General features: G+C 33.2%; 1 protein-coding gene across 1 annotated transcript in view; it reads right to left on the minus strand.

Annotated features, from left to right (window-relative positions):
* Positions 1-27160, minus strand: part of PHIP (pleckstrin homology domain interacting protein) — a 112729-nt gene that overhangs the window by 4353 nt on the left and 81216 nt on the right. The window contains exons 19-33 of the mRNA XM_012646080.1: positions 25909-26016; positions 25208-25332; positions 24995-25077; positions 20863-20974; positions 20620-20681; positions 18297-18452; positions 16867-16987; positions 13608-13733; positions 10113-10182; positions 9858-9908; positions 9440-9589; positions 2649-2801; positions 1688-1851; positions 977-1236; positions 246-443 (exon numbers count right to left, since the gene is read on the minus strand). Of these exons, the coding sequence (XP_012501534.1) occupies positions 246-443; positions 977-1236; positions 1688-1851; positions 2649-2801; positions 9440-9589; positions 9858-9908; positions 10113-10182; positions 13608-13733; positions 16867-16987; positions 18297-18452; positions 20620-20681; positions 20863-20974; positions 24995-25077; positions 25208-25332; positions 25909-26016 (1939 nt within the window). The remainder of the gene's footprint in view (positions 1-245; positions 444-976; positions 1237-1687; positions 1852-2648; positions 2802-9439; positions 9590-9857; positions 9909-10112; positions 10183-13607; positions 13734-16866; positions 16988-18296; positions 18453-20619; positions 20682-20862; positions 20975-24994; positions 25078-25207; positions 25333-25908; positions 26017-27160) is intronic.

Consider the following 27160-nt stretch of genomic DNA (forward strand, 5'->3'; position numbering starts at 1 on the left):
AATATTAAAAGCCTTTAATTCTAGAATTTGTTTTTATTTCCATAAAGTGAGTTTTTATCATTTTAATAACAATACAGTTTGCTTTTGACATAAAGCTACAAATTCAGATGTCTCACACTAAATTTATCAACTAATACAGAACTGTGTGGCGTTTAAGTGGGAAACCTGAAAAGAAGATATAAATACTAACGCCAACAAAAGCATCATTCATAAGAAGGATCTGAAAGATACAAATAATACCTTACCTTGCTCAATGACAGCTGATGACTTTGAAAGAGTAGATGCCTTTGAGAGTACTGATGACTTCATTTTACGTTTAACTGGCTTTTCCTTTTCCATGTTTTCTTTTGCAGAATTATTCCTAGTGCCATGACTAAAATTGGATTGACCAGGACTTGAAAGAGTATTCAAGGCTTTGGAATGTTTCACGGAATTCTCCAGTACTAAAACACATATACAAAAGATTAAAATCTAAGAGTTACTGAATTTAAAAATACGAAAGAAGGTTGGGATTGTTTTTAATTGGGATTGCTTTTAATCTGAATTGCTTGAACTAGCCAAGAGAACAAAACCTGAAGGATGCTTAAAGCTTCTTTAGAAAATCTATTTTCTAACAGGAAAATGATATATCCAACTAGAAACTCTTAATAGTTTCAATATTTTTAGAAACTGTCCAGTCATTTAAAGATTTTGAAGGCTAGTCTAGGCAAACTGCTAGCAAGTGTGGTTATTAGGATTTAAATTCAGGCAGTTTGGATCAGAGTTGCCATTTTTAAGCATTATTCTATACTAACCTAAACTTCAAATTTTGTTTTCTTATTAAAAACAAATTTTTTAAAAAAGAAAAACAATGAATAAGGCACAAAGAACAGTGTCTGCTAGAAATTACTAAAACCCAGTATATTTCATTTGCCAAATTAAAAAAAAAAAAAATCAAACCACACACTTCAATTTAGAAACTGTAACTGAGTCTTACTTGTTTTTCCTGGCATTGCAGATGTATTAGCTTTTGAAATAAAAGTCTTTGTGGCTGAAGAAGTGGACGGTTGCTCAGTGATAACTGGATCTACAACCATGCGGTTGCTTCTCGTTCGAACCACACAACTGTACTCCGTTTTACCATTTATCTGAGCAGCATTGTGCCTTGGTGGTATTGATCTTGTAGGTGTAGAGAATGGAGAGGTAGAGATTTCTGATTTTAGCTGGGGTTTTAAGATCCTTTTTTTCCTTTCAGGGCTGTAAATAAAATAGTATTGTTAGTCATTCTTATAGCTCTATGTGTATGAATAAAACAGTTTTACAATACTGTTGGATTCAACACTTGTACTATTATGAAATATGTTAAATATGAGATTTGTAGTGGATTTCATATGGTTGTGAGCCTTGGAAAGTGAATATTTAGTGAAGGATCGCTGTAAATGCTAAAGTTATATGACGGAAAGCATGATGCCATCACTATCCTAAAAATGCTGTTTTACTGTATAGATTTAACAGTTTGAATTTAAGCACTTACACTAGTATAGCTTTAGTTAAAAGATTAAAAATCCTCCACATCATAGGAACTTGCATGTCAAATATACCATTCTGCAATATAGGGAATAGTAAAGGAAGTATTAAAAAACACCAAGTTCTATCATTTAGATGAAAGTTATAGATCAGTTAATGGTATTTAAAAGAAATTAAATACCTTGATGCAGCACTACTGGAAACAGAGCTGCTTCTGTTTCTTTTCTTCCTCCTTTTGGTTATGGTATTTCTTTTATGAAAACGAAGAGCAGATTTATAATCTGATAAAACTGAACTAATGTGTTCTTCAAAGAAAGCAGACAGGCGCAAACTCATGCTGTATATCTATTAAAAGGAAAAAAAACCCAACAACATTGTGTTCAAACTTTCCTCAAAGAAAAATATCTATTTAGTAAATACTGTAATTTAAATACCTTTCTAGTAAACATTTTTTAATGTAAATATTGCTTTATATACTTTTCTTAATCTCTTTTGATGAAAGAATAAACTGAAGCTTTTAACAATTAAGTTATTTTTGTGTTTAGATTAGGAATATTCCAAGTTTTGAGATTCTTAAAAGCCCTGCTCTAAATTCAGATGGCTCATACGGACAAAACTCCTTGTTGTGAGTGAACTCTACCATACAGAAACTACCCCAGAAGGCTTGAACCTGATTTCCACTGCTACTTAAGGTCTAGCATCTATTCTTTCTCATTTCATTTCCATATATCACTCCTTTGTGATGTCATGATTGGCCAGAGAGAGATAAATGATACTTATATTTTTACTTACTAATAATATCATTCACAAAAATGTCTCTTTCCATAAATGTTGAAAATAGCTGGAAAAGTTAAGTTCAGATGGCTCTAGTACATACCAGGAAAATTCAGGTATGATATCTATTCAACCACACTACTTCAAAAAAAGTAACCACTCCTAAACATCAAAAAATGACATCAAAGTTATTTCACAGAAAGAGTTTAGTAGAAAGGTGTAAATTATTTTTTCCACTAGGACACCATTAAGAACATAATAGAAAGTTAATTATGATCTAAATTTTAAATAAAAGCAACATTTAGCTATTCCATACACTTTTCCACTAATTTAATTTAACCATAAAAGAAAACAATTTAATTACATACCCTAGATCTTTTGCTTGGTGTATATGCTTTGGAATTACTAAAAATAAGTCTGACGTCTTTACATAACTCCATTGGTGACTCATAATTCCCAGCCTCTAAAGTTTCTCTAACAGTAGCAAAATCCATTGGAGTGTCAATGATGTCTCTGTAGTCCTAGGAGAGGGAAAACAGGTAGTATTATTATTATAACCACAAAGCATGGCTTCTCAGCACAGGAATTCACATAGGATTTTTATGACAAGTGCAAGTCTTAGATCTATTAATATTTGTTTCCCTCATCAAGGCTACCTTTTTTCTAATAATTTTTATTTACTTCATGTTCTGTTTTATTGGAATCAACATAGGGCTTTTCTCATTGAAGAATATACTAGTTCTTTTTTCACTGGGAGTCCAGGGGAGGATGGAGTCGTGTTGGAAAAAGAGAATTCAAAGAATATGAAAAAGCTCAGCTCTCCAACTAAAATAAAAATTTATATCATCTAAAATCCCCCAAATTATTGACTCATTGAAACGCAACTGTAACTTATTTTAAAATAAGGAAATAAGAACAAGGGAAGTATGCCAACATCACCTTTATGTGGAAGCCTGAATTCTAGTAACTTCAACTTCAGTCCTAAGATTGGGGGCTTTGCAGTAATCAAGAATTATGAATGTAAACAGTTGTCACAAAGTCTATGCACTTCATTCCACAGAGGAGAAATAGAATCACCTAAGGTCTCCACCTCGTCAGTTGTGTATAAAATAAGCAACAGATTGGAAACAATAAAAACAGAAAAGTGAAAGCAGAAGAGCAACAGAAAATTATCAGAATATGGTATCTTTTGGTAGAAACAAACAGTACTGTACCTTTTCAACAGTCCCTATGTATTAATAACTACATTTTTTGAAGTATAACAGCTTGACTTTGCACCATCAAGTTTAATTATCATGTTTGACAATAAAGAAGATACAATATAAAACAGGATTATTGCCTTTACAAATTTTTATTTCTTCCTTCCCAACGTGTATGCCTTTTATTTCCATTTTTTGCATTATTGCATTGGCTACAATTTCTAGTACTATGTTGAATAGCAATAGCGAGAGTGGACATTCTTGCCTCATTCCCAATCTCAGGAAGAAAGCACTCAAGTTTGTCACTATTCAGCATGATGTTAGCTATAGTTTTTTTTTTTTTTCAATGGATGTTCTTTATCAAGTTATGGAAGTTCCCCTTTATTTTTAGTTTTCTTAGAGTTTTTATCATGAATAATGACTGTTTGTCCCCCCGCCCCCACCCCCTATTCTGTGTTTTGTCTGTTTGGCATTTATTCATTACAGGACCAATGATGTTCTGCTCTGGTCCATTTGGGGGTCTTACAGACCTAGGGAAAGACTGCCCCTTCTAGGACTAGTCAATTCTTAAAGATAGTAAAAGGCTCCGTTGAGAACATGTCTTTCATGTAACAAACCAGTCAATCCCAAGCGTATAGCCCCAACCACTTACTTTTCTAACTCTCACACAACAAGCCATTATTTCCCTGTCCTAAATCATCCTAGGGCCAGGACCAGACAACCAGAGACCACCCCTACGCCCTCAAGCCTTGTTTGATCTATGGATTATTTAAGTGTATTGTTCAGTTAATAAGTATTCTGAGATTTTACTGTTATTTTTCTATTATTGATTTCCAGTTTGATTCCACTGTGGTTGGAAACATGCTCTATGATTTTAGTGAAGTGTGTCATTTTATTTTCTGTTTGTTCTGCTTTTTGTTTTTTACTTTTTTCCAATCTTCTTGTGAGTTACTTGAATAGTTTTTGAATTCCAAATTGATTTATCTATAGCGTTTGTGACTGTACCTCTTTGTATAGCTTTTGGAGTGGTTATTCCACTCCAAAATATAAAATAAGTATTTTACAATATTTATATATAATTATCAAAGTCTAATAGTGTCAACATTTTACCAGTTCAAGGGAAACATAGAAACCTCTCATCCCTTTAGTTTTTTAATCAAGTTCACTGATGCCTCTGTTCTCATCAATGAATTAATTTGTTCTACTATTTCCATTTAGTTCTTCTGTTTTTTTGTTGAGACTTCTTGTATTTTCATTTGTTTCAAGTATGTTTTTAACCGTTCAAGCATTTTTATGATGCTATTTTAAAAATCCTTGTTAGGTAATTCTAACATCTGTGTCATCCTGGTGTTGGCATCTGTTGATTGCCTTTTCTCATTCGGGTTGAGATCTTCCTAGTTCTTGGCGTAAGTGATTTTTGAGTGAAACCTGAATATTTAGGGTATAAAAATGGACCTTTTAAAAATCTAGTGCTTTAGGAGGCCTCCTCTGACACCACTTTGGTGGGCTGGGTGGGGCACTGCTTTGATTGCTCTAGGTGTTGGTGGTGGAAGTCCAGGTTCTCTACTTGGTCTCCACTGACACCCAAGGAATGGGGAGGACCTCCCTGTTACTGCCAGGAATGGACAGGAGTTCAGACTCCTTAGTAGGCTTCCATTAGGCTGGGAAGGTGGAGTGCCTTGTTATTGCTCCCTACATGGCCTCCAGTGACATTACGGGAGTGGCTTTATTATTCCTGACAGGTGGTAAAAGTCCTTACTACTCTTCACTAGGCCTCCACTGATACCACCCCACAGTGAGGATAGAGAAGAGGTACCTGACCTGATTACTACCAGGTGGGGGTGAAAGTCTAAGATCACCTCGTGGTTTCTACTGATACCTGAGGTTAGTGAGGGTGGGTCTCCACTGTCCTTTGTTGGTGGGAAAGGGGTGGGGCCACAGTTTTTTCCATGGTATTTGTGGAGTAGAGCAGTTACTGTCTTAACTTTTCTATGTTGCTAGGCTGCCTCTTTCTTGGTTCTCTGGCTAGAGAGAAGCTTTTCTGAAGGTTTTTTTGGTCAGTGCTCATTATTATTTCTAGGTTGATGGCTTCTCCAGTATTCACAGTGGGATATGTAAAGGCAAAAAGCAAACCAAGGGAACTCAGTACAGTGTTGGTACTGAAGTCCCCACTCTTTTTGTCTCTGCTTTTCAGAATCTTATGTTTGTTTTATACACAGTGTCCACAAATTTTAGTTCTACTTAGTAGGAGGAATAAGGAAAAGCATGTCTACTCCATTTTACCCCAGAAATTCCAATTATACCACCTTTAGCCATTTTTTAAATGTCTCACCTATAAATGCCTTCAGAGTCACTTTATAAAACCACACAACAAAATCAGACTTGGTACCTGTTAGCAGTATTTTATTTTGGCAAAACCAGTGTACTATGTATAGTCTACCTTAAGTACAAACCTATAATGGCTTTGCCTTTACAGAAATTAAATTCTCCCTTAGTGGAAGTCATTTTAAAAAACACATTCCAAAGATTACATTCCTAGATTCTTAAAGACAGTTACAGCCTCCCCTGCCCCACCAGGTAGTTATAAAATTGCTTTATGTAATGATAAAACCAGCTCCATCCTCTTAAGGTAACCATTTTGACAGTCTATAATTACTTGGATATTGAATATTATGGCATTATTGGTTTTACAAACTTTGTAGATTTTGTGAAAACATAATGATATATATAAAAATTTTTTAATGTTTTGCAAAATTTTGGTTAAATGTAAAATTTATGTAGAACACTTAATTTTTCTTGGCTCACATCTTGGGCTTCTACCATTTAGTATAGTACATGGTAGCTGTTCAACATATCTCTTGAATAAATGTGACAGAATATATACCATGTTAATTTCCATCAAAAACATTTAATTTTTAACCTATTGCTTTGAATATTTGATTAAACTCAAAATGCAAACTAATATTTTCATATAAAGCCTAAGTATGAGGTACATGATCTCCCTTAAATATATTCCACTAAAGCAAGGCTGATAGTTAACGTATAGTTAATTCTGAAGTATAAAAAGCAGATTAGCCAAATTTTCTCTTCTCCTCTGTGACAATAATGAAGAAACAACACACCTTCATCAGGAAGTACCACAAGAGATTAATTAAAATTTTATTTTAAGACTACTTTTTGTCTGCTAACACTTTAACATGTAGAAAAGGACAGGTTCTAAATATTTGCTAAATATTATTCTCATTATTTTAAATCATTAAGAGATGACTACATTCTTATATATTTCCCCTCTAAGTTTGAAAAGTGAGCTATTTTTTTTAATATAAAAATTCATTTGGTTATGTTCTAAGAATATCACATATGGGTGTATTGGATATAAGGGATATGGGTTCTTGTTCTGGCTTTATTGATAAATAACTAACATATTTTGGAGAGCTGAGCCTTAGTTCAACATCAGTAAAATGAGTGGGTTGGAGCACAGTCTCAGTCTCCTCCATTTTTTCTGTACGACTGTTTTAACATTTTTCTTTTTGCCATTGAAGTTTTGATTTTTTAAACTATTATCCTAGGTAAAGATTGTTTTTTTATCTATTCTGCTCAGAAATCATGGTTTGTCTAATGTTTGTCAACCCTAGAAAATCCTTAGCAATTTAGCTCCTCAAATAATGCCCCTCTCCCAGTCTGTTTATTCTCTCCCACTGAAATTTTTGTTAGGTACATTTTGGACCTTCTCACTCTATCCACCATATTCCAATCTCTCTTTCAGATTTTTCATCTCTTTATCTCTGTTTGGCATTCTGTATGATTTTCTTTCGATCTTTGTACTAATTTTCTCTTCAGAAATCTAATCTGTTCTTAAACCTGCCCAGTAAGTTTAATTTCAGTGATTTTACATTTCCAGAATTCTAATATTTAGTTGGTTTTGTTTTAATATGCCCTACTCTCTTTTCCCTTCAAATAGGGTCTTTTTTCCCCTTATGTTTCTTATGCCTTCATTTATCTCTTTAACCAAAATTATCTATCAAAGCTTAATTGGTAGCATTTTTTTTTTTTTGTGGTACATATAGTAACAGTCATCTTACAATGAATGGTGTCTCTCTTTTTTTTTTTTTTTTGAGACAGAGTCTCACTGTGTTGCCCAGGCTAGAGTGCTGTGGCGTCATCCTCGCTCAAAGCAACCTCAAACTCCTGGGCTCAAGCGATCCTCCTGCCTCAGCCTCCTGAGTAGCTAGGACTACAGGCACGTGCCACCATGCCTGGCTAATTTTTTCTATATATTTTTAGTTGTCCAATTAATTTCTTTCTATTTTTAGTAGAGACGGGGTCTCGCTCTTGCTCAGGATGGTTTTGAACTCCTGAGCTCAAACAATCCGCCCGCCTTGGCCTCCCAGAGAGCTAGGATTACAGGCGTGAGCCACTGCGCCCAGCCGTGTCTCTCTTTTTAAATGAAGTATAGTATTTCAGAATAATCTTATCCCAAAGAGTGCTAATATTTGTTGTTTCTGTTGTCTTAAATATGATGGATCACTCCCTCATACAGTTGGGTTTTTTTTTTAATCATTAATTCATCTTCAGTAGGGGCTGTTCTTTCTCCCCCCCTCCATGATAAACTTCTGTACCACCAGGGTAGTGTGAATTTGGATTCTAAATCTATGTATAAAATAAGCCTAGGGAGATTTCTCCTCTGACACTAGAGCCACTGGGAGAAACATTCTTCCTTGTGGAAGGCATTATTCTATCTTCCTTTTCATTCAAGGTACAGTCCTTCAACAATCCTGATTTAGGATTGGGTCTCAGTTCCAAATTCCTTCCTCACCATTGCCCAAGGCCTCAACTGTCTCTGCATAGTGTTAATACTTATGCTTCTAGAATCTCTAAACATTAAGGCTTATTTCTATCTCTTCTTTTCTGGGAAAAGCCCAGAATACAAACACCTATAAGCAATGCATACATTATAACTTATTTTTTAAAAAATATTGAGCTTGCAAGAAACAAAGGGAAATCCACCGGTTCCAAAAACAAAAAGAACCGAAAACCAGAGCACTGTCGCATCAGTTCTGTTCTTCCTGTGGTTTTTTGGACGGTGAAGTTCAAGTTAGCTCAATTTATCACAATGCTAGAATTAAAGATTTCTCTTCCACATTTAAGATTCCATGTTTCTGGTTTTTTAAATAACAAGAAAAAAGTCATTTAATGTTATTTACCTATTGACAAAATATCTCTATTTTCATCACTGCAAGTTAGAACATACATGTAAAAAACAGATAATAAAGTCAGATAATACTACGTCTAGGTCATGATGTCTTATAAACATCTTTTATTTTCATTTGAAACCATGAATGCTATCTGAACTGTACAACCTTTAATAACTTAACTAAGGGAATAAGAAATCACTTTACACTAAATTCAGATTGCTATGACTGCATGCCAAGATAAATACTTGGATCATACTTACTCAACTCTTTTTTATCATGTATTCCATAAAGATCATATATTGGTATAACCTAAATATATATAATGCCACCTTACATTTGTATATACTGCTTCACATTTAAAAACTATTTTTATATGTTCTCATTTCATCTCCATAACCTTATAAGGAAGTAGATATTATTATTCTTGTTTCCTAGGTAATTGCTATAATAAATTTATTGAATTAGTGTGGGGAAGAAAAGAAACAATAAAAAAATATTCAGATGGGAAAACTAAGTGACTTGCTCCAAGTTGCACAACTGGTAAGAACAGAAGTAGGACCATAACCTAATTCTTCGAGGTCTAGTTCAGGGCTCCTTCCATTTTATCACACTATTCAACTTATATTCTCTGTATAACCACATGGATAATGAGAACATGTATAAAATAATAAACTATAATCATAGACAATAATAAAATAGCCAACTGTCCTATATAAGACATATAGCAAACTGACAGGTAAAGAAAATATTTTCAATAGTACTTACTGGATATTCAAGGAGATCTACTGGCTGGCGGAAAGGCTCTGAATCTTCACATTGAAATATGAGATTTAGTAATTCTTGACATTGTTTCTTCCACGCTTGAATATCATAAGACTGAGCTCTATTACGTAATCTTCTTCTAGGCTGATGGTCCTAAAATTAAAATGTTCAAATATTTTAATAAAATAGCACCAATACAATAAAATTTGTATTTTTAATGCAGTCTTAACTAGGATATATACAAGTAAATTCAAATGAAAGAAAACATGTATCATTTACTTAGTTTTGTGAAACATGCGTTTTGTTTTGAAACTAATTTGGAAGTAATACTCAATGTCTTTAAAAATGCTAAGAGTAAAAAAAGCTCAATTCATTTTAATTCATATAAAGTACTTCTGCTAAAACAAAAAAACTGTATTACCTTCCTTTTTCGGGTAGAAGTTCCTGGCACATCAGTGTCTTTCTCTTCTTCCTTTGAGGCAAGAATTTATGAATCATAAAACATCCTAGATTTCATTATACTCTATAGTTGTTTAATTAGCAATTATTTCCTTTATATAACGGAAAACCTGTAATACATATCCTGGGGTACTTTACTGACTCATGGCTTTTACCTTTGTAAATTTCTTTTATATATAGAATAGCAACATAGTAATCATAATGAAATATAACATACCTCGGAGTCAGACAAAACTTTCTTCTTCATTGAATTGTAAAGTGGAATTATGTTATAACAAGTCTGATCCCTAAATAACAATAAGGAAATGTTAATATATAAGATTAGAGACATGAGATTTTTTTTTTCCTTTTAGAATTTGTTCCTAAAACCAGATATTAAGATAACTGTTGAAGCTAAAGGCTTGCTTTCCCCATTGGTTGACTCCAATACCCTATGCACACACACATGACCCTGTCCCCTCCATTCTATGTACCGCCTCCCACTCTGGCCTATTTCATTACACCAAACCCAATTTTCATCTTCCAGTCTTTGCTCAGATCACTGCCGTGCTTCGTCCATTCCTCAGACTTCAAGGGAAAGCTAACATACTTTCTGTCTTCGGATCCTTTCTTTTATTCTTAAATGTAGGTACTCCTGAAAATTTTGTCCTTAGTCATCCTCTTTTGACATTATACCTTTTCCACTGATAACTTTACATATCTGTGGTTTATCCATGTAAATGAATTCTAAGTATCTGTAATTTGTCCTGACCCTTCTCCTAAGCATCCTATCATCACCTAAAATTCCACATGTCTAAATATAATTGGCATTCCCCAAATACTCTTGTTCCTTTCTATTTTTTTGTTAACAGCATACCATTCTTACAGTAATAAGAATCTTGGTTTTTCATTATTTCCTGCCCTTGCCTTGTCCTATGAATTTTATCCTTAAAAATCTCTTGGCATCTGTCCCTTTCTCACATCATAAATTAAGCCCTCATCACCTATTACTTGGTCAGCTGTAGCAGCCATCTTCTATTTATGCTTTTTGTCTCTTCTCTGTCAATTAATATTAGATGTTGCAGTCAAATTAGTATTTTTAAGGCATAGTGTAAAAAACATGTTATTTTCATGTTAGAGTATTTGCAATAGTCCTTTCTCCCAGAGCTCATATTTTCAAAGCTCCTTAGATTGGCACTCAAGGCCCTCCACAATGTGGTTCCAACTCACATTTACAGTACTGTATCACTATTATGACTTGCATTCATGTACTCCATACTTCACCCAATTTAAATTACCCTTAATAACTTTCTACTTTCCTACCTTAAGCTGCTCCTTATCCCTGGAATGGCTTTCATCTAACTTCTCCTCAATCTATCGATATCTACCTTGTTTATAACATCTTAACATACTTCTCCCTGTATCTAAACCCCCACTGCAATAGCCAGATGTGACCCTAACTGCATCTAAACTTTCATACAATTCTTTTACTTACCTGTTTTCCTTATATTACAGTTACTTACAGATTTATTTATCCTATGAAACTGTACTATGACGGTAAAAATACTGTTATTTCTATCTCCAAATACCTATCACTTTGTATATATCAATTGCTTGAAATTTTTTCAATAACTCCATTAAAAGTACAATAATAAAAATTTCAGGGAACATTTTATATCTTGAAAATTAATGTCAGTCCAAACTGGTTTTTAACAAAGTACACAAATCTAAAAAATGCCAAAGATTTTTAGAGCTATATACTATAAATGCTTTAAATATTAACCTGCATTTCAAAAGCATTTCGAAGTAACTATTTGAAAGAAATGCATTTCATAGACTATTCCAAATGTAAAAATAATTTTCATCTAAATTATTTCACTGAAATATGAATATACATGTGATTCTATTGATTCATATTTCTTTGAAAAAAGACATGTGCATGCACATACTTGTATAAAATTAAGACAAAGAAGTCTTCGGAGGACAAATAATGCTTAATTACTAATTTCACTAAGGAAAAGCAAAACCACAGCAATAAAGCCCCCAAACCATTTGGAAAGCAAAAGATTTCTCAAATAATAAAATAGAGAATGGGGACAAAGTTTACCTTACTAATTTTGTTTGGTGTTTTCTTGTACTAAAATAATCTACATGCCTTAGTAAAAAACACTAACTAATCCCAGGAAAAGGGATCCTAAGATTATACTCAGTAATGAGAATGAAGCTGTAGAGGTTTAAAAAAAAAAAAAAAAAAAAAGCTTGACTAATCCCTTCATGTAAAAATAAAAGCTGATAACAGCTGAGTATTTGATAACAAAATATACTGTTACCTCTTCTTTTTATTTAATTTTTTTTTTATTTCAGCATATTATGGGGGTACAAATGTTTAGGTTACGTATGTTGCCCTTGCCCCCCCCGCCAAGTCCGACTTTCAAATATGTCCATCCTTCGGGTGGTGCGCATTGCACTCTTTGTGTATGCATATACCCGTCCCCTCCTCCCTCCTCCCTCCTCCCCCCTCTCCCCTGCCCAACATCCAATAGATGTTATTCTTATATGTGCACTTATGTGTTGATCAGTTAATACCAATTTGATGTGTTACCTCTTCTTAACCAGAAAAAATTATGCAATATGAATAACATTAATATGAAATCAGAGCAGTCTTTTGTATAAGATATATAATTTATTTCTCTGGCTTCAATTTAGAAGGCTCAATTCATTCTAGGGCTATATAAAATCCCTAGGATAAGGAAGGAAAAGTGCTTCTGCCTTAATATATTATACTTATCATTCTTGCTGTGGGATCAATGAATGAGGAAGTAAATTGGACTTTGAGGGAAAAGAATCCTAAAAGTTAAATTCAGTTGCCTGCTGAAAACTTAAATACTTGTTCATAAATTTGACAGGGGCAATAAGTTTTCAAGTTATATCGCAGACATTCATTTACTGTGCAACCTTAGTCAAGTTAACCTCTAAAAGCTTTAGTCTCCTCAATTAGAAATTTCATATAATGATTTCTTCCACTGTAAGATTTGGCTTAGAAGAGCTAATACAGGTAAAACATTATGTGTTTGATAAATATTTACTATTATTATTATTGTCCAACAGATGGATTAAGAAAAGGATTTGTATTTTTTTATTTTAACTGTACAACACAACTGTAATTCCATAATCAATAGTAGCCAATGGACTAAATGTTTCTTCTTTAGACATAAATAATACATGTTTTCTATTTTAAGGGAAACTATATTTATGTGACAGCATATGACATTAAGTGTATCAAAAATAATTATATCTGGCCGGGCGCGGTGGCTCACGCCTGTAATCCTAGCACTCTGGGAAGCCGAGGCGGGCAGATTGTTTGAGCTCAGGAGTTCAAAACCAGCCTGAGCAAGAGCGAGACCCCGTCTCTACTAAAAATAGAAAGAAATTAATCGGACAACTAAAAATATATAGAAAAAATTAGCCGGGCATGGTGGCGCATGCCTGTAGTCCCAGCTACTCGGGAGGCTGAGGCAGAAGGATCATTTGAGCCCAGTAGTGTGAGGTTGCTGTGAGCTAGGCTGACGCCACGGCACTCACTCTAGCCCGGCCAAAAAGAGTGAGACTCTGTCTCAAAAAAAAAAAAAAAATAATAATAATTATATCTTACATTTTGACGTTTTGTATTCTCAACTATTTTGCTTTTTAAAATAGCGTCATTATTATAATTAAGTATGAAAAAATGACTTACTTTATAAAATGTAGAAGAAGATCAGTCACAAATTTAGCAGATTTCACAATAGGGCTTCCAGGCTCATTAAATGTTCGTGTATTATGTTCTATATATCGAACTTCCCACATTAGGGAAGAAACTCGCCTTTAAAAAAACAAAATATAGAAGTCTTAACCTCAAATTTGGAAATACATGTACACAATTTAAAACCAAGACATTGTGACTTTCAATTTTAGTCTTAAATCAATCACAAAATTCACATCTTAAAAAGCCATTTTCAAAAAAGCATAACCCCATCTGTGTTAGGGGAAAAAAAAAGGAACATTCTGTATTCACATAGAAAATGTCTGGAATGAAACACACCAATCAGACTATTAATAGTGTCTTCTTTTGGGTAGGAAGAATGTCTAGAGGAGGAGTTTTTTGTTTTTGCTTTACGTATTTGTCATGTATGCTATCACTTTTTGGTAATAAACACCCCCTGACTTCTACACAAAAAAGAAAACAAGTAATTTTAACCTAATTATATTACTGGTAGTCAAAGAACATGTAAAAATGAAAAGTTAACTGACAGTCTACTTTTGAGATATAAAAACATAAAGACACGGTGAGTGTGATACTTTACCAAGAAACCTGAGAATTATATTTCTGAACACTTAATTGACAATGCTAAAATAAATTCTGGTGCTTTTTATTTTATTTCTGAAAGTAATGAGAAATCCAAAGAAAATTTCTGAGAGTATTATTCAATAGGAGGCCTGAATTAAAATAAAAAACATTTAGAAAATTTTACTGACTTGTGAACAGAAATACAATTATATGGAATAAAAAAATACATAATTATGGATATAGAAGCACACAGAAAAACTTCTGTACATTTCAAATAGATTCATGAGCTCATTCTAATAACAGAATCAAAGACATCTTCAGTGTATTGTATAGAAAATTGTGTGTAAAATAAGCCATTATGTTAATACCAGGAGGGCAAAGTGATGACAGTAGTTTAACAAGAGACTTAACTGTAAGAATCAGAGGAAAAACACAAACTCTAAGAAGTCTAAAAACAGCAAGTAAATGAGGAAGCAAAATAGCTTTAAACAGTGAAATAGCATATGAAGGTATCACTGTATTGAAGAAGAACGTAACTCAGGTTTATAACTGAGTTATTATCCGATTGGAAAACAGTCAATTTCTAATAAATATATGTACTATGTTCTAAAAGTTTTTTTCCTTAAATTGATTACAAAGCTATGTCAATGCCAAAAAGCCTATTCAAAATATACTGTATTGTGATGTTCCTTGACTAACAATGGGGTTACATCCTGATTAACCCATCATAAGTTGAAAATATCTAAGTTGAAAATGTATGTGATACACTTAACCTACCGAACATCATAGCTTAGCCTAGCCTACCTTAAACATGCTCAGAACACTTAAATTAGCCTAGAGTTGGGCAAAATCATCTGGCAACACAGTACGCTACAGATTATCAGCTTACCCTTGCAAACGTGTGGCTGACTGGGAGCTACTGGAAGCTGTGGCTTACTACTGCTGCCCAGTATCACGAAAGAGTACATCACTTGCCCAGGAAAAAATCAAAATTTGAAGCACAGTTTCTCCTGATGCTTACCCCTTTTGCACCACAGTAAAGTCAAAAAATCGTAAGTTGAGCCATAGTAAGTCAGAAACTGTAGGTATAGTACACCTTTGCAGTTGTCATATTGAATAGTGTATCTGTGAAATATTTACAACAATATTGGGAGATGCCAGCAGCTTATCTTTCTAGTTATAGTCCAACAACTAGTGTATATGATTCTTTCTCTCCTTCTCGTCCTCCCATGTCTTGTTCTAACTAGGCTTAACTCCTAATCTTTGGCAATTTAGGGGTCTAGGGAGAAAAAGGAATGTAGTTAAGAATTTCTTCTCTGTTTTTTTTTCCTCTTAAATTTCTAACCCGTGGTACTGAAAAAGACGTAAAGATGTATACTTTGAGGGCTGGGAGGCATATATTATAGGGGATTTCCTTCTCATCTCTATGCTTTTGACAAATATCAATGAAGCAACAGCAAGTACACCTAACAAGATCAGAAAAATCTTCAGATCCCAAAGTTTAATTTCTTAGTTTTCTTTATTCTAGTGGTTCTCAATCAGGGATGATTCTACTCCCCAGGACACATTTGGCAATGTCTAAATATATTTTTGTTTTTTACAACTAGGGGGCTGGGCTATTATAGGCATCTAGTGGGTAGAGAGGCATAGGATAGCCCCTCACAATGAAGAACTTTCCTGCCCCTAATGTCAGTAATGCTGCTAATACTGCCGCTGAGAAACCCTGTGTTAGTCAATAAGGAGTATAACAAATGGTGTTTTTAATGCCAGGTACATAATAAAAGAACCAAAGGCACATTTTATATAGAAAAATATTTCAGTACAAAATATGAATAAAATTTTCCTATGTTAAAATGAAAAATAATGGAAAGGACTGCAGTAATATAAAACTGGTCACAAAAAGAAAAGTTTTAATGCAATATTATATGAATTAAAATGCTGTTGGCCTGCTAAGCAAAAGTCATATGAGAAAAATCCAAGCTAAAAACGTGATTGTATTATGTGAAGACTATAGAGTTATATACACTTTTTGACAAAACATTTTAGGCAATAAACCTACAAAGCCTATCCAAGATTAAGAACTTGATGTTTATCAAAATTAACTAGAAAACGCAATTTAACTGAAATTATGTCTGGGTTATTTAACGTTTGTCTGTTTCACACTAAACTACAACTATGAAAAATCATCTACAATCTTTTCTAATTTCATTTTTCGTAAGTATTAATAAGCTGAATATAAACAAAATAAAAACGAAATACACATTTTTGCTATTATATAAGAAAAATACATGAAGAAACAAGTATTTAACATTACCTAGGAGAAAATTAAACACTTTGTCTTGCTTTATAAAATACAATATGAGGACAGCGAGCATCAAATCATAGCAGCATCTAGGAAAAACTGTATCCAGAAATTGTATTCCAAGTGTAGTCTATATAGACCAGCACCATCAGTATTACTGGGAACTTGTTAGAAATGCAGAATATCTCAGGTCCTGCTCCAAACCTACTGAATCAGATTCTACATTTTAACACAATCCCCAAGGGATTCATTCGTATGTGCATTTGTATACACATCAAGTTGAGAAACACTGCTATAGTAGATCACTAAAAGGGTGAAAGGATCACTAACTTTCCTTTGGTAGTAGCTATATCAAATGATTCTAACCTGTAAAACCTGTTTTCCAGTCTTTGTTTAATTGTACTTAGATCCGTTGGATATGCCACTACAGTGCAATACATGGGATAGGCTTGCAGGTCCACAGGGGCCACAAATGCTGAGGCAATATCTAAAATAAATAAATAAGTTTATAAATTTACTTTTGTATGCTTAAAACAATCCAAGGATAATTCTACTCGAATTTAGACTTAATAAGTCATAATCTATATAAGTATTAGTCTGCCATTGTCTTTTCATAGAAAATACATATAGTTTAGTTGACATAAAGTCTCATTTTTTATTATGTCTACATTTATATCGCAGAATTCTAGGGACATTTTTAATTCACAGATTCACTAGGAGAAAGAAATGACAGATAATATATAAATATGACCTATTAAGCACACATGCATTTCTATAATTGATAGCTGGCCATTCCTCAATCTGTACATTATCATGTTTTTGACACAGCCATTCTACCAATAACACTGTAACACTGCATTCAGATGTAACCTTTGACTTTCTCTAAACTTATCACCTCATCTCAACTTCACATTATTCACTGATGTATCAAGCAACTAGAGAGGAGGAAACAGATCCAGAAGTTTTTGATTCAGTTATCACTGACCTAATGGTACACATTAAATTGGTAGAGCAAAAACTAGAATCTAATGAAGATCAGTCTCAATTTTTTTGCTTATTCACATATAAAGCTACTTCATATCTTAAAAATATTATTAAGATAGTATTTATAGGGTTATTTTTATACAGTATTGCCATTTTATAAAAGACTTCAGATTTGAATATCCTACAACCTGGGTCTCCTGTGTCTTCGGCTCTTTTTACTCATGTTAATTTCTCCCTAGACTCTTTGAAGCTGATTCCTTAACTGACAGAGTGGGTTGTTATACACCACGACAGTAGTCTAGAGTTACTCTGGAAGCCCAGGGTTCAGATAATCAAGTTTTGTGGTCATTATTATTTTTTTCAAATGAGGCAAAGCAATTCATACACTCTTTTCTTTCCCTTTAAAAAGATTCTCTTGTGTATGTGCGTGTAAAGTTGGGGAAAACTGGTACAGTTATCTATATAATTATAATCCAGCTTTCAAACCCCCCTTCTCCAATTCATATCATATCAGCTTGAATATGCCAAAGATTTTAAAATTGGATTGTGGAGGACCCAGGTTTTTTTGAGATACCACTGGCATTTCTAGGAGGCCCTCACTCTGAAATTCAGCTGGAGTGTTCGTCCATTTACTACTGTTTTAAATAGTTAAGTCCATGAAAGACCTCATTTAAAAAAAGATTCCATTTAAAAATGTTTGAAAACTGCTGACTTAAGATATTGTGAGGAAAAATCTTGTTTGAATAATAGTATTTTTCTTTTACTTTGCTTTCTGCCAGCTTTTTCCATACTTATGTGTTGTTGTTATTTACCTAGTGTCATCAACTGGTTTATTCCTGCAACAATTCTTTCACATTCTTCATCCCTGGGATTGGTACCCCATTCTCCATCAAGAGGTTTATAGATTAATGATCTACATTCAACATCAGTTAAAGGAACACTGGTACCTAGTTCTTCAGGAAATACAGCTGAAATACACAGAGAAGCAGATCAGTGAAAATATATGGTAACTTATTAATATTTAGGTTACCTTTAGAAAGCAGAATATTGTCACAAAATTAAAGTATATTTTGTAAGGATATACATATATTTATTTTCATAAAGAAAAGTATTTTTCAAGGGTAAATACAATTTAAATTTTTCAAAAAGACATTAAATTTATGAATAATTCTCTAGATAATAATTATATCTGAAAACTTTGCTCTATAATTAAGTTACAAGTACAGAAATAATTTCTATAAAATGATGCATATTTCAAAGTTTTCTGAGTCATTTTATAAACTAATTGCCATATTTATTTTCATAAAACACACAGGAGGTGAAACTGAACTAAAGTGGTATTTTTCAGGAATACTTCAATCAAAGCCCCAATTTCTGAATGCAGGAAAAGAGAGAATTACAAATATTGACAAATGATTCCTAAGCTTGTTGCTCTTAAATGGTAAAAGGATGCTTTCTGCATGCCTGAATCTCTAACATTTTAGGTAAGAGCATCATTAGAGAGTGGTGGTGATAAAAAACTACAAACGTGCTAGTTAATTTTTCCTTTGGACTACACTTCAGAGAAATTGGATTACATGTCATCAGAAAAACACTGGGAAATATGCCACTGTTTGTATACAATCAAAATTCTTCCTCCTTATAAACTGTAATTAAAACTATGTGGGTGCATATGAATGTGTATAGGAAAAAGAACAACAAAAATCCACACTCCTCAGATACATTTAGGTAGGAAACAAAATACTAAATTAGTATCACTTATTCATTTTAAAAAATACCCAAGGCATTATTACATTTATCAACTTCATTTCTCTCATAGTCACAACAGTTCAACATGACTTCAAATTCAAATTTTCACAAAGAGGAGAAACAAAACCAGAAGATACACCATGTAACACAGTTACAAGTAGATTAAGATATTTTGTACTTTTAAACAGCTCTAATCTAGCAGTGAGATGAAAAAACACATTACTGGCATGAAATTTTCAAAGTGATAATTTCTGCAAAGAACTAAACTTAGCTTACGAGCATGATCAAGATTATTTTCTCATTTCTAAGGTCTACCAGAGTGGGCTACTTTCTTCAATAGTTATCTATTCTCTGACTTTTTAGATTAAATAAATACTTAGCAACTACATTTATAAGTGATTATTTCTACTATGTTACAAATAAGATATTTTTCTTTTTTTAAAAAAATCTTTATTTTTCTCTGCTAACAAATGTAACACTATTTTAAAAAACCAAAAATATACAATATGTAAAAGATACATTCATGAAGTCTTTATAAATCCTATCCTCCATAAATAATCATTATTAATAATCTGGAATATATCCTTTTTAAGTTTATTCAATTGTGTGTATGTGTGTATTTTTTAAAAATTGAAACAAAAATGGGTAATGGGGTAGAAAGAAAATGTAAACTCCAGGCTGCAGCCACACTGACCTTTCAGTATCAGGAAAATGTCATAATCAATGCCTAGGGCTAATTTTCAAATCCTGAGTGTATCAGGCCATATCCAACCAAGATGACAGCTGTTATTATCATTATCAATTACAACTACCTTTCCACTGAACTCTTACATGTGTCAGGCTCTATAATAAGCACCTTAGACACATGTCATTTAATCCTCAAAACAGCCCTTATAAAGGGAAGATTTAGACAATTTCAAAGGATGAGTCCTCAAAATTTGAGGTTATGAGACTTTATGGAACTTGCCATAATCACACAGTAAATGACAAAGCCAAGCTATGAATCTATGCCCATCTCACTCAAAAACCTGACCTCTTAACTATTATGTTGTACTCTATTCTGCGAAAGTTACAGAAATGTCTTTGCTCCTCAAATTAACTTTCTAGGGGTGAATAAGTAACAAAATACTTTTTGCTGTAATAAATTCATTTCAATCTTCCTTGTTGTCTATAAATTCCAAGTAGGCAAGGATTGTATCTATTTTGTTGACTGCTGAGTCTCTCATATGTCCAGGGTCGGTATCAAGTGTACAATTAGTATTTGCTAAATAAGTACTTTTTATTTGATCCTCACAACAACCCTAAGTGGTAGTAAGCTGGCAAATCAGATGTCTTATTTAAGAAATTAATTCCATAATACAGACACAAAAATAGCCTCACACTTACCATTATTAGGTATAAGCTCCATATCCCAAGGACTCATCTTTTCTGTATCTCCATTGTCCCAGCTTAAAGGAAGGAAAATCCTTACATTAAAAAATCTAAATATTGTATTGCAATTTTTATAAAACCAATTATAAAAATACTTGCTTTGGTGTTTAAAGAAGTATCTTTATCCCTTTATTAACAGATAGGAAAAAGATTCAAAGCAAGCCTGGTTGAACTAAAATGTAACAAATATTTCCTTACCAAACATTATAGCACTGAAACAAACTATCAGGGTACTCAGGTTGAAGAGGTTCCTGGCTTTCAATTGTTCCAAACCACCAGGCATCATCTATAACTGATCTGAAGCGGTCACCTAGAAAGAACAAAAGCCATCTTACTACTCTGAAATGTACTGTTGTTGTTACTGCTTTTTCCTAAGGTAAACCTTTAAGATACTGCCTGTATGATTTCAGAAGACACATGAAAAGTGAGCCACACACTCCAAAAATATATAAGTAAAATCAGCAACATTGAGAGAAAAAAGTATTTTAAGTCAGCCTATATGAAGTATGACTTACCAGTTTCCAATCCCATTTCTTAGATTTCATTAAAGTATGGAGAAATTTACTTTTATCTTAAGCACTTCTACCAATCTAGTATTTTAAATTCATCAATAGGACTATGCAAAAACTTTTCTCTCAAATAAAAATATAATTTAGGTAAGTTCCGTTCAACAAATACTTACAGTCTATCTTTCTTACTTTCTATAGGCAAGTTTCCCTAACCAACAACAATCAAGACTGCAGCCTAAAAACAAAACCGACACCAAAAAATCCAACTTGTCTTCCTTCATCTCAATTGCCCCTAAATTGTAATATATACACATTCACTCTCCCTTTCCTATAAAAGCACACAAAAAAGAAACAAAAACTAATCTTTGTAAAACACAGACCACTCCTTGTGTCTAGTTCCTTATCCAACTGCTACCATATTACTTACTGCTTTTCCCAAAGACCCAAAGCTACAAATGCTATAGTCCTTTCCTATCCAAATCTTCTCAGCTTCCCTCTGTGTCATATCAAAATTTAAGCCACTCACTCCCTTAGTGCAATGCTTTCCCCTTCCTTGGCTTTCACAGTATTTATTGAGTTTTCTCCTGGCTGGTATAGGCTAGAGTCTGAAAGACTTAGGTTCAAATAACAGATCCGTGTGACTCTGAACACATTTATTAGCTATTTTTGAACTTCATTTTCCTCATCTATAAAAAAGAAATGGTGATGTCTACTTCATGGTTGTTTTTGAGTAATTCCTTCTATTAAATGGTACTCTTTACATTTTTAACACACAGTTAAGGAAAATGAATCAAGCTGGCAACTAATCCAAATCAGTTTTATTTTCAAACTCACAAAGAAAAAGGTATTTATGTTCTCATTTTTTTTTTTACCAAGAAGGATTTATAAATTTACAAAGAAATATAGTATTAAATGAATCAAAAATTAGAAAAGGTAAAAGAAATATGATACAAAAGAAAACTGGAGCCAGGAGTAACTTAATAGAACATAACTGCAAGTTGTTGACAGAGCTATTACTAGATTAAGAGTCTCTGTATTGTTCCTCAGATGCATATTAGTGACAATGAGCTTAGCCAGAAGCTACTATATAATTTAATAAACAGCATTCTTGACACCACAACTTTACAGTAAACATGATGAGTTCCACGAACCCATTTCTTATGACCTTACACAAACAGATCATTATGCTAAAGAGGAAGAACTGGACAATGTGTGCCTAACCGCAATGAATAGTATTTGTAGAATGGTAACAACGAAGCAAAGAATAGAGTCCACCATTCACAGTAAGCCTTAAAACATTTCTCATGACAGTCTAAAATAAAAATTATTAATGTAATTTTAAATGGCAGTCTGTGGGTGGATGCATATAACCTGAGATAGAAAAGACTAATTCAGATACTAACTTCAGAAGAAATATTAATGTACAAATATAGAAAAAAATGAGAAAATTATGATGTTCATTAATTTGAAATTCTCTTTGATTTGTCCAATGCTTGCTTTATTTCTTTGTGTAGGTTATGAGCTCACTTCTCGAATATGCCTGGATTCCGATCTCTTAATATTTGTTCCGACTTTTACTGGCAGAGACGTGTCCTTTAAAAAGTAAAATTTATCAAGTAATGCTGAGGTCCCCAACCTCCAGACCACCCCCTACCCTGTGGAAAAATTGTCTTCCATAAAACTTAGGAAGAAGGGGCCCCACATATGCGGTGGGTGAGCTAGGGTATTTACAGCTGCTCCCCATTGCTAGACCACCTCCTGAGCTCCACCTCATGCCCCCCACCCAACCCTGCTCAGTCCGTGGAAAAATTGTCTTCCATGAAACCAATCCCTGGTGCCAAAAAAGGTTGGGGACCACTGGTAATGCTATGTGAATAATTTTTAAAAAATTGAAAGTTCTAAAGGCTTATAACCCAAAACCAAGAAAAAAACATTTATCTATTTTAACTGTTTCTTCCTGAATTTATTTACAGATTTCTAAATGAGTGTATAGGTATTTCTTCACTCATCAATTTTTGACATTAAGTATTACAGTTGACCCTTGAATACCATGGGTTTGAACTTACCCATGGTGTCCACTTACATGATTTTTTCAGTAAGTACAGTTAGCCCTCAGTAGTGGCAGGTTCTCCATCAGCAACCAAATGTAGGTTGAAAATATAGTACTGGTGGGGTGTGAAACCCACATTGGGGGTGGAGGGAGAAGCATCAGGGGTTCTGCAGAACTCACTGCAGGTCTTGAGTATACAAGGGCTTTGGAATATGTGGGGAATCCTGGAACCAACCCCCCATGGATACAGAGGGACAACTGTAATCTCGATACCATTATATATGAAAGGTATATATGCATTATATTTAATCCACATTCAGTTTTTACTATGACTATGTAAATATTGTTTGCTACTATGCAAAACAGCATATAATTCCTTTCTTGTATAATTTTGTTTTTCCTAAAACAATTGTTTCATTTTTCATGCTCAGTTTTCTCTGGATGTTTCCTTTAATCAGCTAAAATCACAAAGAGAAAATCTAATGCTCTTTAAGCTCACAGAAATTCTAATCCTGATTTTCCCCCTCCATTCCTCAAGTTATCTTAACACCACTTACTCATAACCAAGTCTTTTAAATAACACTACTTTGGATATATACTCAGGTGTTAAGATGAGCAGTTATTTTTTGGTTTCACCTTTTTATCTTTCCACTCCCATTTAACAGCTCAAGCTCTAAAAAACATGCTTCAACAGAATTTCCCACAAAGTGAAACTTGTTAGGTATGAGTTCCACCTTTTTTTCTTGAAGATTTCTCTCTTGGAGGACAGTATCTTCTGGACTGTTTATTTTCTAGAATTGATAGCTGTTATTCTGAGACTTCTGTTGATTATTAACCTGGCAATTCCTTTTGGTTTTTCTTGCTCTAGACTCCCTGTTTCCTGAGGGGATTCAGTATTTTTCTCTTTCTTGCTTTACTCCCCTATCTGATGAAACATCTTTCAAAGCTTCCAGGGAACTGGGGTACATGATACGTAAATTTTCTCGATAACTCTCATGACTATACTTTTGATAACTTTCATTTTCCTAATTTCTCTTTACAAAGCACATATATAAATTTCTAAGTTTACGAAGACCAACCAAGAAAAGAAAAATCACCACGCCAATGCCTTCCAATGGCACTGGAAGAGAGATAATAGACTGTTATATCAATTGATGTGCTTTCTCAAACCACACAGGCCACATAGACACCATGCTGCAGTCCAAGATGACAAACACTGGCCCTGTTTGAAATTTTTAAGAGAAGTACTCTAATAAATAGTACATCCATCTGTATATAAATTAATGTACCTTAAATGCCTGAGAAGTTTGAGAGTTTTAAAGTTTCTTTGAGGGTTATTTACAATATTAATTTTCAAGATATAATAAGGTTAACCAATCAAAGAAAAATGTCAGTTAAGCTTTAGTGCCAGTCTAAACTTACACATTTTGTTAAGGTTTCTTTTGGCTTTGTATTTGAATTTTGTTATTAATCTGTTTGGATAAAAATTTAATTCACCATGTAAAATAGCTAAAAGGAAAAGTTGTAAATAATCTTACAATAGTTACCAAATGTAATAAAGAAAATATGTGGAATGTCAACATCAACCAGATTAAAATATTTTTATTCTTGAAACTTAAAAATACCTCTGACACAGTATCTTACTTTGCCATCAACACTCCTACAAATAGGAAGATTTCTCTAATTATCTCTTTCTAAATTATGAAAAACAGTAAACTGATTAGGAAAAAAGACATATTAAATACCTATGGCTTCTAAATAAATTACCCACCTATATTCCACCGCCTATATTTTGCGTCGTCAAATTGTTGTCTCAAGACTAGGAAATCTATAACGTCAGGCATATCATGGTATCTAATTACAAAAAGAAACAAGCCGATTAGGTCACATACCTAAAAATATCTAAAAGATGTTCAAATTTATCTGAATCTTGAAAAACAATCTACAATACTAAGAAACCACTGTCTCTTTCAACAGTCCTTACTTCATGGTAAATGATCCACCAGTCAGTTTACCAGTATCAGGATCTAGAAAAGCGAGTTTAAGGCAGCAAAGGGTAGGCAATCCCACTTCATACTTTATGCCAACTATTTTCATAAGTTCTTGTTCCTGAGAAAGATAAATTAAAAAAAATCTTTACAAAATAAACCACAAAAACAGATTGCTAAACATAGTTCAGAAAACACTTCTTGGTTTTAATCTTGATTTGGATGGTGATGACTACGTATATGTAAAAATCACTGTGCTCTGAACTTAAGATTTACACACTTTACAGCATGCAAGTTACACTATAATTTTAAAAAGGCAAAAAAAAAAAGAAAAATTTTACTGAAATGAGTTTTCCAACACAATTCCAAAGGTAATTTTGAGCTACTGCTGATAAATCTAGAAATACTCATTAAATTGACTAATACGAACTTTACATGAGATTTTAATGTTATCTAATTTTCACTACAACTAAATTTTGTACCCAACCTGTAAACTGTATTGAAGTATATAAATTCACTCAATCTTGTGTTTCTCTAACTGGAAATTAAACGCTTCTACTCTCCAGGATGGCTTTAATCAAACAAAGTATCTTCATGATACAGTTTCTGATAGTTAAAATAGTAACCCTTGATACAATTTTCTCCATAATCCATAACTGCATCTTTTGGGTTATTAAATAATAAATCAATGCCATACCCGTAGTTCCATTTTATGCCATGGTTGTTTTTTGGGATTGATACTATAAATTTTATTTTTTCGGGCCATTTCAACATAGGCTTCATGTCCTTGTCGGAAGTAGTAAACCTAAAAAGTAAACAAAATCGCAATTTTAAAACCTGGATGTATTTCCTTGAACCCTAGATACGAAGTATCCACTAAAACCGCAAAGAAAAACCGCATTAGAGAATCTAATGCCCTTTGAGCTAACAGAAATTCTGACATTGATTTTGACTTTTTTTCCCCCTTCCACTCCTCAAGTTGTCCTAATATCACTTAATCACAATCAAAGTGTTCTATATATAACAACATTACTTTGGGTATATACTTGAAAGTTAGTACATAAATGAGCAGCTATTTTTTGGTTTTACCATTTTATTCCTGGATTCAAAATAAGTTAGTCTATGTTGCATGATAAAGTCAATTGTAACTAGGAGTCATAAGTTCACCTACTTTGCGTTCTTACTTTTTTTGGTTTGTACATATGCAGAAATGTTTAAAATGAAAAATGTATTTTCACATACATTTTGTGAAATCCTTACACAAATCTTTACACAAATCCTAATAAGTCAAAACTGCATTTATATTTATCTTTATTTCATGAAGATCGTATTTAAGTGACTCCTGAATACTGTCTTACAGAACTAGTACTTGAACACAATAGTCTGAAACCAAATATTTTTACCATTACTACGAAAGAAAAGAAAAGAAAAGAAGAAAAGAAAAGAAAAGAAAAAAAAGAAAGGAAAAGAAAAGAAAAGAAAGGAGGGAGGGAGGGAGGAAGGAAGGAAGGAAAGAAGGAAGGAAGGAACCAAAGAACTTGTTTAAAAATGCTATTAAGATCTTAGTGACATTTTGGGATAGCTAATGTCCTCCATACTTTCATTGTATTCATTAATATCATTATTGCTCCAGTTGCCTGGAACTTCAAATGAAGGAATGCTGCTGAATAATGAGGACTTATCTGTTCAAGCACCAGTGACTAAAAACATAACTTAAACATACTGAAAGGAAATCATTCAACAAGGAACATAAACTTTCTGGCCATTTTGAAAAAATATATTAAATATAATTATAATTATATTTATCCATCTCTAATTATCCCACCTCCACCCACAAAAATACATCTTTCCATGCTTCTAATAAAAGAACTGAATTTTGCACTATGATTGCTTATGGTTTAAAAAAGTATCTGCCCTGATGGCTTCAGAGATAACCAACATCTGGGTTA

Source organism: Propithecus coquereli, unplaced genomic scaffold (genome assembly GCF_000956105.1).
Source record: "Propithecus coquereli isolate 6110/MARCELLA unplaced genomic scaffold, Pcoq_1.0 Scaffold24, whole genome shotgun sequence".
Taxonomy (NCBI): domain Eukaryota; kingdom Metazoa; phylum Chordata; class Mammalia; order Primates; family Indriidae; genus Propithecus; species Propithecus coquereli.